Here is a 12,322-nt window from a genome sequence, read left to right as displayed (position 1 = left end):
GTGTGTGTGTGTGTGTGTGTGTGTGTGTGTGTGTGTGTGTGTGTGTGAAGTATCTGAGGCTGGATCCGAACTCAGGTCCTCCTGACTCTGGGACACTGTGCCACCCAGCCGCCCCATATTCTCATCTTTTTTCATTTGGGTTCAGATAGAAATAGTCCTAAGGCAAGTTGCTATCCTGTTGTTTATTACTTCTTTATAATCAATGTTCCATGAACTTACACAGGTAGATTAAAAAAAACCCTGAGTTTTATAGTTGAATAAAAGAATTTGGATGTAAGCTTATCTTCTGTAGGCTTACTCAAAGCATCCTTGGTACAAATGCAGTAGCAAACAGAGTATTAGGAATGACATATTACTTCAAACTGTTCTCACATGATCTTTTAACCCCCCAGCCAAGTCTCTATACTTTGAAAGCCTTTCATTCTGTGTAGCTTGAATTATGAGTAATTTTTTTTTAACTTTTTATGAATCAGTGTTCTGCCCAGGAAACTCTGGAAAACAGTTCAGTCTGTGATAAGGGTCCAGTTCCATTACAGTTTATTGGTTGAGCTCTCATGATACTTGTATTTCTTTTGTTTAATGCTTTATCAACTTCTAATTTACATCATTTGTTTCTGCCAGATTTTGAGTTACAAATTTTCTCCCCATTTTTCTCCTACCCACTGCCCCAAAATAGCAGTCCCACAGGATATCCCCTCCTCCAATCTGCTCTCTCCCATATTTTCTCCCATACCCCTTTTGACTTTTCCAGTGGATCTCTATGCCTCAGTGCCTGTATATCTTATTTCCCAATTACATGTAAGATGGTATTAATAATACACACACACACACACACACACACATATATATATATATATAATTTGAATATTTGATTTTAAAACTTTCAATTCCAGATTCATTCCCTTCCTTCCTTGTCACCCACCCTTACTGGGAAGATAAGCAGTTCAGTATAGGTTGTACATGTGTGGCTAATGCAAAACAATAACATAGTAGATATATTGTAAAAGACTGACTATATTTCCCTCCCTCCTATCCCACCTCCCCCTTGTTCTATTCTCTACTTTGATCCCATCCCTTTTCAAAAGTGAGTGCTTCCAACTTCCCTCCCCCCCCAGCCTGTCCTCTCTTCCATCAACCCCCCTCTAATCCCCTTCCTCCCCTGCTCTCCTGGAGGGTGAGATACCCTATTTAGTGCGTATTTCACTCCCTCTTCAAACCAGATTCAATGGGAATAAGGTTGACCCATTCCCTTTGCCTTCCTATTCTTCCCCTCCATTGTAAACATTTCCCCTTGCCTCTTCTGTATGATAGTTTACCCCAATCTGTCCCTCCCCATCTCCTCTCATTATATTCCTCTCACCTCTTAATTTCACCTTTTAAGTATCATCCCTTCCTGTTAAATTGGTCCTGTGCCCTCTATCTATGTATACCTGTAAATATATATACACACATTCACATATGTATTCATATGCCCATATACCCTCATACATAGACATATATATATATATATATATATATATATATATATATATTTCTAATCCCTTCAACTACTGATAAAAGTTTCATAAGTTACAATTATTGTTTTTCCATGTAGGAATGTTAATACTTCAACTTTGATAAGTTCCTTATGATTTCTTTTCCCTGTTTACCTTCTCATGCTTCTCTTGCTTCTTGTCTCTGAATGTCAAATTTTCTATTCAACTCTGGTTTTTTCAGCAAGAATGCTTGAAAGTCCTCTATTCCACTGAATGACCATATTTTCCCCTGAAACATGATACTCAGTTTTGCTGGGTAGGTAACTCTTGGTTTTAATCCCAGCTCCTTTGACCTCCAGAATATCATATTCCAAGCCCTTCGATCCCTCAGTGTAGAAGCTGCCAGATCCTGGGTTATCCTGATTGTGTTTCCACAATATTCAAATTGTTTCTTCCTGGCTGCTTGTAATATTCTTTCCTTAATCTGGGTATTCCAGAACCTGGCTATAATATTCCTAGGAGTTTTCTTTTTGGGATCTTTTTCAGGAGGTGATGGGTGGATTCTTTCAACCTCTATTTTGCCCTCTGGTACTAAAACATCAGGGCAGTTTTCTTTGAGAACTTCCTGGAGGATGATTTCTAGGTTCTTACTTTGGTCATGGCTTTCAGGTAGTCCAATAATTTTTAAATTATCTCTCCTGGATCTATTGTGTAGGTCAGTGGTTTTTCCCATGAGATATTTCACATTGCCTTCTATTCTTTCATTTGTTTGGATCTGTTTAACAGTATCTTGATTTCTCATAAAGTCATTAGCTTCTGTTTGCTCCAATATAATTCTGAAGCAATGATTCTCCTCATTGAGCTTTTGAGATTCTTTTCCCATCTGGCAAATTTGGCTTTTTAAGGCATTCTTCTCCTCATTGTCTTTTTGAGCCTCTTTTGCCATTTGAGTTAGTCTATTTTTTAGGTGTTATTTTCCTCAGTCTGGCTGTTGACTCTCATTTCATAATTTTCTTGCATCGTTCTCATTCCTCTTCCCAATTTTTTCTCCACGTCTCTTATCTGCTTCTTAAGGTCCTCTATGGCCTATATCCTGCTTGTATTTTCCTTTGAAGCTTTTGGTGCAGGAATTCTGACTTCACTGTTTTCCTCCTGTTCCATGTTTTGCTCCTTTTTGTCCCCAAAATAGGGGTGTAACGTTGGGTTCTTCTGTCTGCTTTGTTTCCTTTGCCTGCTCATTTTGCCACTCCATTACTTGACTTTTGGGCTTTTTGCCACAGTAGGACTCTGCCACCAGACAGGGGAGCTTTCATCCCAAACGCTGGGGTTTTCTCAGCTGCCAGAGGTATTAGATGGGTGCCCTCTCTGAGGTCTCCACACACTCTGGCAAGCTGTACACACACCCCAGGACCTCCACCCTAGACTGCAATCCAGATCCAAGCAGGTTAAAGCAAGAATGATTACCCCTCAGACTGGTGCTTGGTCCCCCTACACTCTGCAGGCCAGGAGCTGAAGATGCCACGTGGCACTGGCTGGCTGTGCTGGCGTCTCAGCAGCTTCTCGCCCAGGGGGTAAAAGCCATGCACTCCCACTTATTGGTCCCAAAGTCCAGACTGTGGGGCTGGGCTCGGCTTCAAGAGTGCTGTGCTGGCTGCTTCCTGCTGGCCTGCCAGGCTGGCCTCAGCGGGAGGTTAGCTTCTCTGTGTCATTTTGTGGGTTCTGCAGCTCCAAAGTTTGTTTAGAGTCCCCTTTTTACATGGATTGGGGAAGGTGGAAGCCGGAGCCGCGTGAAGGTCGTGCTTCTACTCCTCCTTCTTGGCTCTGCCCCTGATACTTGTATTTCTAATATGGGGACTTGTCCTCTATCACTTCATGGAAGATCATGCATTTATGATGTATAATTCTAGCTATCAGGTCATGTCATGCTAAATATTTGATAGATGCTAAATTTTTACAGTCAGTAAGGGTATGTCACTGTCTTTGTTGTTTCTTTGCATTTATCATTATTGTTATTATAATCTCATTTTCATCGCTTTTTTGGGGAGGGGTGGTGGTTCACATAGAAACAAGTCAGTGTTCTATTCTTTTGTATTTTATGTTCCATGAACTATTGCACAGGCATATGAAATAATGACTTAGGCACCTCTTGTTCCCACATGATTTTAATCACCTATGTCAGGTTACTCTTCCTCCTCCTCCTCCTCCTCTTACTACTTACTATTCATAAGACAACTTATTTTTTTCCTCCATTTTTAAGGGCAGGATGCTGTCCAGTGGTAGGGGTGAAGTCCAGGAGAGGGTTAGAAATGTCCTTTACTCTGAATCAAGCGCATTAAAACTTCCAGGAAGAATGTTTCTCCATTCACTAAGCATCATAGCTTGATGCTTGCATTACTACAGAATTTTCCTCTTTACAGAATGATCTGGAGCCTATAAATTGTGCTCTCCCTCTTTCTTGACTATGTGATTCGTATTTTCCTGCAAGGGTCAACTCTTTAAAAATGCCAAAGAGTTTAATGCAAAAAAGATTCCCTATTAGGTTGATATTTCATTGTTTCAGTATGAACTTGATGCAAATTGTGTGAATATTTATATTGAATACACTGACTGGAAATTGAGAGAGAAAACTTAAACCTGGAAATGTATTTTGTATAAGATATAGTCAGTTGCATCCTTTTGTTTACTTTGGCAAAGTATTAAAGTCTGCCCCATTGTTAATACATCTAGGTATATCTTATCAGGTTGATTAGCAGATATTTGAGGGGGGCGTATAGAGCTACATTGTACACTAGAAATACTTAAGTATGTCAATGATATTAAAGTTAGAAAGTGAACTCTTCCTCAGTCCTGCTTCCAAAATTGCCTTGTTTCTATTGGGCTGTAAATTTTGGTCCCTAAATTCTCACAGGGGAAGATATGATATTCTGTAGACTATTGTCGGTCTAAGTCATTTGCATTTTTGCCACCATTAAGCAGTTTCTCATTTTCCTTGCAGCTAGAAGATGATGGTGAAATGTTTCATACTCTGGATGATGGTCACACAAGATTTACTGATCTCATACAATTAGTGGAGTTCTACCAGCTCAATAAGGGTGTACTTCCTTGCAAGTTAAAACATTATTGTTCTCGGATTGCTCTTTAACCAGAATAGAAGTTATCCCACAAATAATGAAGAGAAAAGAATTTCAGAATGATTTCTTAAAGTCCATGTATTGTGGAAAAGCTGCCATTGGTGAGAAGAATAGACAATTCATCGATAAACTACAAAGAATAGTCTGTGAATCATAAATTAGATGCCACCTTCAATTTGCATTGAATTCAATATTTTAAAATACATTGTAGTCTAAATTAAACATAAAAAACCTTATTTTTGTGTGTTCTGGTATAGTGTTATAGTTCTGTAATCCTTCAAACAGGAATCTTTTAAAGACTTTTGGGTTTATTTACTCTAATAATGTTGCAGCTCTCTTACATATGAATATAATAAAAGAAATTCCTTGAGCTCAAAGTGCATTGTTTGTAGACTCAGTTCTTCACTTCTGTGATATTTTCTTTTGGGTGTCTCAAAGTGTATGGTATGTCCAGGCATGGTGGTGCATGCTCATATTCAGTCCTTGCTTCTGGGGAGGCTGAAGCTGGCAGATCTCTTGAGCTCCAGTGTTCTGAACTTCTTTGGACTTTCTACGTCTGGCACCAATTTGGTGAGTCCCAGTGGGAAGGGGAGGAAAGGGAAGCTGGCCAACATTAGGAAAGGAACAGGTCAAAACTTCCATGCCAATCAGTAGTACAATCAAGCCCATGAGTAGCTATTGCCTTTCCAGCCTGGAAATGAGGTAGGGGAAACCCTAGTCTTAAATCAATGTAGAACAATATATGGTATGAGTTTTGCTTATCAATTGAAGATACACTGAAAATCTCAACAATTATTTTGTATTATTATTTTAGCCTATTGTTTTTGCATAGTTCAGAGCTATTGATATTCTACAATAAAAGTATTAAAAAAGGAATATTATACATTTACTTATGCCAGGTAAATAGTATTCAATAATTCAGTATACTGGTGCTTACTCTGGCCTGATTGTTACTGAGATGGTGGCACATAAGTTAGTCACTGTGACCCATTTCATTTTTGTGATTTTTGAAATGATTGACTGGACCTACTAAAAAACAAACCAGCTAACCAATCAACATTGATGCTGGGGTGGTTTCCAAATGTATTATCATGCACATATTTTCTGGTAGCTCATAAACTATACTTAAAATTTTCCTAGGATGCATTCATTATTCAATATGGTAATCACCAGCTCAAGTCATTATAAATAAAATTTGCATGATTAAACTATTATTATAGTTTTTGCCAAATGTCTCAGTGCTGGGGGCTGCTAGGTGGCTCAGTGAATAGAGCATTGGCCCTGGAGTCAGGAGGACCTGAGTTCAAATTTGGCCTCAGACACTTAACACTTACTAGCTGTGTGACCTTGGGCAAGTCACTTAAGCCCAATTGCCTGCCTTCTCCTAAAAGCAAAAATAAATATCTAAGTGCTCCCTTACTAGAACAATTGATGCTAAGGAGTTAACCAATGTTCTTCCTTTCCTCTGCCATGAAACAAACTCATATGCCTTGTTAGTATGGTAATATTATCAGAAAAAAATAAAAAAAAAAACCTGAGACTACTTTAGCCCTTAGCCCATTAATAATTGCTCATTGAATGACTGACTGACAGACCCTGGCCCATTTTTTCTCTATAAACAGACAGGTGCTGTTGTGGAGTGAGGTGGCTTTGCTTTATCTATCCTTTAGACCATGGTAGCAAGTGTCCTTGAGAAATTCTCAAATACTCATGCCTAATAAGCTGAATATTTCATCTGAGATATCTTCAAAATACTGAAATTCTGAAAAAAATCACCCTTTTTATAAATTATGACAAACAGAAAGCTTTTGTCTTTCTAGCATATATAATTTTATTTTAAAAATATTAAACATTTTTATCGACTAGCATTTAAGATGTAAGTGAAATGCTATTAACATTTAGGGAATACTGCAAAGAATCATTGTTTTCTAAAATACAGATTTTAGTTTCAGTTATGAGAACAAATCCTTAAAATACTTATCTTTCCCTTTTCTTTTTCTTCTCCCCTCTCCTACCTTTCCTCTCTTCCTTTTCCTCTCCCTTTTCTCCTCCCACTCCAAGGAGAGTATTCACATTTATCTGTCAATACTCAGTTTCCCCATATGACAATCACACTATCATTTGATGATGCCTACATTGTGGCATGGGCAACTAGGTAGAGCATTGGGCTTGGAATCAGGAAGACTAATTTTCATGAGTTCAAATCCAGCCTCAAACACTTCCTTAGCTGTGTGATTCTGGGAGACTGAACCTTGTTTGTCTCAGTTTCCTCATCTGTTAAATTGAGTTGGAGAAAAAGATGGCAAACCCCTCCAGTATCTATGCCAAGAAAACCCCAAATGGGGGAGAGAGTTGAACATGACTAAAATGCCTGAACGATGTATGTCAGCTTTGTGTGGGGCAAGCTATCTGAAGTGATAGGCTGAGCCTGTTAAAAGTGACATACTTTAGCACGAACGTTTACATTTCAGGTTTTCTGAGAAAATTATGCACAATTTTTTGACTTTGTTGAGTTACAACTGAAATAGACATGAAGTGACAAACTTTATGAATAAGCTTAGGTGCATTTCAGACATAGTTATGTAAACTCCTAACACTGGTACAGATCAGCAGCTCATCTGTAATGGAGTCCTCGAGATTTGCCTGAGAGAGGGAAGTGACTTGTCCAAACTACAGCTGCTTCACATCAGAGGCAGAACTTGAACCCAAATCTTCCTGACACAAGATAATCCTCTGTCCACAACTCCACTATTTTCTCTTCAAACACTGTGTTAGAAAGTTAATGTGACTTGACCATAAAATAACATTTTGACTTTCCCAGAGTGCCCTTGGACAGAATATGGAACATGTAAATGGATAAACATGGTGAGGGATGAAGGGGGGGAGGGAGGGAGGGAGAGAGACAGACAGAGAGAGAGAGAGAGAGAGAGAGAAGAGAGAGAGGGAAGAGAGAGAAAGAGAGAGAGAGAGAGAGAGAGAGAGAGAGAATGAACAAATATTTCCTGTAAAAAATGGCAGTGTTTCACTTTATAAAGATGGCCCTGTATGGGCTCAGTTCAACCTGTAATGAAACTAGCAACTTTGTCCCTTGTACAAATTGGCACTATCAGTAGGTATAATTTTAAAAAATTGTTCCTGGATGACCAGTTTGTCAGTGTGTTTGATATTTGGTGACTATAACTTATTCTTCATTACGCGTTGCTTTGGAATGAGATTGCTATTGAGGAGACTGAGTTTTGTAGGAAGTTGCTTACTTTAGTCATGGAGTGACTTGCAAGGAAGATTGAGGAGGAAGGTTGAGAAAGAGAAACCATACAGCTTTTTCATTTCTGTTTTATTTTTGGTTTTTACGGTGTTTTATTTACTCAGAAGCAAATGATCAGAATATTAGAGAGGCCTACATTCCAAGGCCGTGACTATTAAAGAGTTTTAGGAAATAAAGTTGATTAGGTAGGGTGGACAAGATAAAACACATGTAAATGTTTTAAAATCATTTATCATATTTGATAATAATTTCTCTGTTTCCCTCTGCCATTTAGATAATTCACCAAATTTGGACAGATTTTAATATTAGATTTTTCTTTGATCGTATATCTAATTATAATTGACAGTACATCCTTTCAGAGGAGAAAATTTTTAAAACTAATTTTTGAGTGTCATTTTTTTCCTTTTTATAATCTTATTCTTCAGGGAGATGATGCTGAATAAAGAAGAAGGAATTATTAATAATTAATATTATTAATATCAGATAAATAGCTAGTGAATTGGGAAGTAATCAAGGGAATTGGAAAAAAGCCTAAAATTTATTTAAGAATGCATCAAAATTTCCCTATTTTTTCCATTTTTTCAAATGCTTTATTAACTTCTGATTTACATCATTCATTTCTGCCATATTTTGAGTTACAAATTTTCTCCCCATTTTCCCCCTACCCACCACCCCAAAATAGCAGTCCCACAGAATATCCCCCCTTTCAATCTGCTCTCTCCCATATTTTCTCCCATACCCCTTTTGACTTTTCCAGTACGGTATGGTGGATCTCTATGCCCCGGTGCCTGTGTATCTTATTTCCCAATTACATATAAAATAGTACTAATAATAGTATATACATTTAAACATTTGATTTTAAAACTTTTAATGCCAGTTTCATTCCCTTCCTCCCTTGTTACTCACCCTTACTGGGAAGATAAGCAGTTCTGTATAGGTTGTACATGTGTAGCTAATGCAAAACAATAACATAGTAGATATATTGTAAAAGACGGATTATATTTCCCTCCTTCCTATCCCACCTCCCACTTGTTCTATTTTCTACTTTGATCCCGTCCCTTTTCAAAAGTGGTTGCATCCAACTTCCCTCTCCCCCAGCCTGCCTTCCCTCTCATCGCCTTCCCCCCCAACTCTCCCGTAGGGTGAGATACCCTATTTAGTGTGTATTTTATTCCCTCCCCAAGCCAAATTCAATGAGATTAAGGTTGACCCATTCCCTTTTACCTTCCTATTCTTCCCTTCCATTGTAACCACTTTCCCTTGCCTCTTCTTTATGAGATAGTTTAAGCCATTCTGTCTCTCCCCATCTCCTCTCATTATATTCCTCTCTCCCCTCTTAATTCCACCCTTTAAGTATCATCCCTTCCTGTATAATTAATATATTAATTTGGTCCTGTATTAATTACATTTTTACCATTAATTAATTACCAAATTAAATTGGTCCTGTACCCTCTATCTATGTATACCTGTAAACATATATACACACATTCACATATGTATTCATATGCCCATAAACCCTCATATATAGACATATATATATGTATATATATGTATACACATTATATATATATATATATTTCTATTCCCTTCAACTATTTTCATACTCACAAAAGTTTCATAAGTTACAATTATTGTTTTTCCATGCAGGAATGTTAATAGTTCAACTTTGATAAGTTCCTTATGATTTCTTTTCCCTGTTTACCTTCTCATGCTTCTCTTGCTTCTTGTCTCTGAATGTGAAATTTTCTATTCAACTCTGGTGTTTTCAGCAAGAATGCTTGAAAGTCCTCTATTCCACTGAATGACCATATTTTCCCCTGAAACATGATACTCAGTTTTGCTGGGTAGGTGACTCTTGGTTTTAATCCCAGCTCCTTTGACCTCCAGAATATCATATTCCAAGCCCTTTGATCCCTCAGTGTAGAAGCTGCCAGATCCTGGGTTATCCTGATTGTGTTTCCACAATATTCAAATTGTTTCTTCCTGGCTGCTTGTAATATTCTCTCCTTAATCTGAGAATTCTGGAACCTTGCTATAATATTCCCAGGAGTTTTCTTTTTGGGATCTTTTTCAGGAGGTGATGGGCGGATTCTTTCAACCTCTATTTTGCCCTCTGGTTCTAAAACATCCAGGCAGTTTTCTTTGAGAACTTCCTGGAGGATGATTTCTAGGTTCTCACTTTGATCATGGCTTTCAGGTAGTCCAATAATTTTTAAATTATCTCTCCTGGATCTATTTTCCAGGTCAGTGGTTTTTCCCATGAGGTATTTCATATTGCCTTCTATTCTTTTATTTGTTTGGATCTGTTTAACAGCATCTTGATTTCTCATAAAGTCATTAGCTTCCATTTCCTCCAGTCTAATTCTGAAGCAATGATTCTCCTCATTGAGCTTTTGAGATTCTTTTCCCATCTGGCAAATTTGGCTTTTTAAGGCATTCTCTTCCTCATTGCCTTTTAGTACCTCTTTTGCATTTGAGTCAATCTGTTTTTTAAGGTGTTATTTTCCTCAGTCAGGCTGTTGACTCTCATTTAATAATTTTCTTGTATTGTTCTTATTTCTCTTCCCAATTTTTCCTCCAATTTTCTTATCTGCTTCTTAAGGTCCTCTATGGCCTGTAACCACCTCGTATTTTCCTTTGAAGCTTTTGGTGCAGGAGTTCTGACTTCACTGTCTTCCTCGTGTTCCATGCTTTGATCCTTTTTGTCCCCAAAATAGGAGTGTAATGTTGGAATCTTCTGTCTGCTTTGTTTCCTTTGCCTGCTCATTTTGCCACTCAGTCATTTGACCCCTGGGCTTTTTGCCACAGTAGGACTCTGCCACCAGACAGGGGAGCTTTCATCCCAAACGCTGGGGTTTTCTCAGCTGCAGGAAGTATTAGTTGGGTGCCCTCTCTGAGGCATCCCCATGCTCTGGCAAGCTGGACACATACCCCAGGATCTCTACCCTAGTCTGCAATCCAGATCCAAGCAGGTTAAAGCAAGAAAGATTAGCCCTCAGACTGGTCTCTTGGTCCCCCCTACACTCTGCAGGCCAGGAGCTGAAGATGCCACGTGGCGCTGGCTGGCTGTGCCAGTGTCTCAGCGTCTTCTCGCCCCAGGGGCAAAAGCCGAGGCACTCACACTTACTAGGTCCCAAAGTCCAGACTGCACTGACCTCTCACTTTGTCCTTTGCATCTATGTGTTGAGAATTCTGGATTGCCACAGCTGCTGGTGATCTGCACTCCCTCCTGCAGGTGGCTGGTTAGGCCTGCCCTGGGGCTAAAACCTCCTACTCCTGGGCCTGGGCTCTACTCCCAGAGCACTGTGCTGGTGGATTCCTGCAGGCCTGCTGGGCTGTCCTAAGTGGGAGGTTAGCTTCTCTGTGTCATTTTGTGGGTTCTGCAGCCCCAAAGTTTGTTCAGAGTCCCCTTTTTTACATGGATTGGGGAAGGTGGAAGCCAGAGCTGGTTGGAGGTCATGCTTCTACCAAAATTTCCCTATTTTTACTCCCTTTTATCCCTTATTTTTAAAATAAATAATTGTCAATGTCCTTTTAGATTATGAATTTTTGGAGTGTAGGAATTGTGTAGTCTTTGAATTCTTTAAATGTCTAAACTACAATTTTATAGTGTTCACACTATCCTGGAGGGTTATCCCAAACATCTTCTTTTGATTAATCTTCCTTAAGTGCTGCTTTTGTGTTCTCACTCTCCTGTTCAAGGACATCTAATCCAGATAGAGATCTTATTGCACAAGAAGTAAAACAGGGTGATTTCCTGTAATTTGGGGCTGTATGCAGACCCAAACTGGGAACTTTGCTCAGTACTTGGGACCTTCTTAACTTGGAACACTGAACCTTCTCAGCCTGGAACCTTCTCAGATTGGAACATTTGTCAGTAAGGCCCACATTTTTACAGGGGTGAGTTCTTCTTTGAGCCTCCATTTTGTGTAGGGACTGAATTTCATTCTCCCCACCTTGTTACTGGCTTCTGGACTTCAAAATCATGCTCCCATGTAGGATACCATCTCCATACCACCACACTCAGCCTCCCTACAGCTTTGCAGCTCCCTTTTGTGTATCTTATTGTCTTCCACTGTTAGAATATAAGTTCCTTGTGGTCAAAGAGTATCTTTCCTTTTGCTTACATCTGTATCCCCATGGCTTAGCACAGTGCCTGGGACATAGTAGATATTCCTTCCTTTCTTCTCCCTGAAGCCAATTGTTATTACTCCATTTCTCATTGTAACCTCACTTCTCTCAATTCCTTTAATGTGCCAACAATTCTTCTCTATCACATAATTTAGGATGTACATGTTTTTTATATTCAGCATTATATTAACTGTACTGTAGGCTCCTTAAGGGCAGAGCCAATGTCTTCTACTACAGCAATCCCTTCCACATCTAGGAAGTTAGGGGTGTGGCACCCCAGCAATCAGGAAAATCCTCCATAAATTTTTTGGCTCTCCCTT

At 39.0% G+C, this 12,322-nt stretch overlaps 1 protein-coding gene across 1 annotated transcript in view; it reads left to right on the top strand.

Moving 5' to 3' along the window:
- GRB14 (growth factor receptor bound protein 14) overlaps window positions 1-4,973 on the top strand; it is a 176,909-nt gene extending 171,936 nt beyond the window's left edge. Inside the window, exon 14 of the mRNA XM_069079791.1 lies at window positions 4,471-4,973. Within this exon, the coding sequence (XP_068935892.1) occupies window positions 4,471-4,617 (147 nt within the window). The 3' untranslated portion in view covers window positions 4,618-4,973. The remainder of the gene's footprint in view (window positions 1-4,470) is intronic.
- The last annotated feature ends 7,349 nt before the right edge of the window (window positions 4,974-12,322 follow it).

The sequence above is a fragment of the Petaurus breviceps genome, unplaced genomic scaffold (genome assembly GCF_028583685.1).
Source record: "Petaurus breviceps papuanus isolate PSGF00001 unplaced genomic scaffold, PetGlider_PUasm1.0 91133, whole genome shotgun sequence".
Classification (NCBI taxonomy): domain Eukaryota; kingdom Metazoa; phylum Chordata; class Mammalia; order Diprotodontia; family Petauridae; genus Petaurus; species Petaurus breviceps.
The sequence above is the reverse complement of the archived record's forward strand: the minus strand, read 5'-3'. Positions and strand labels throughout refer to the sequence as shown.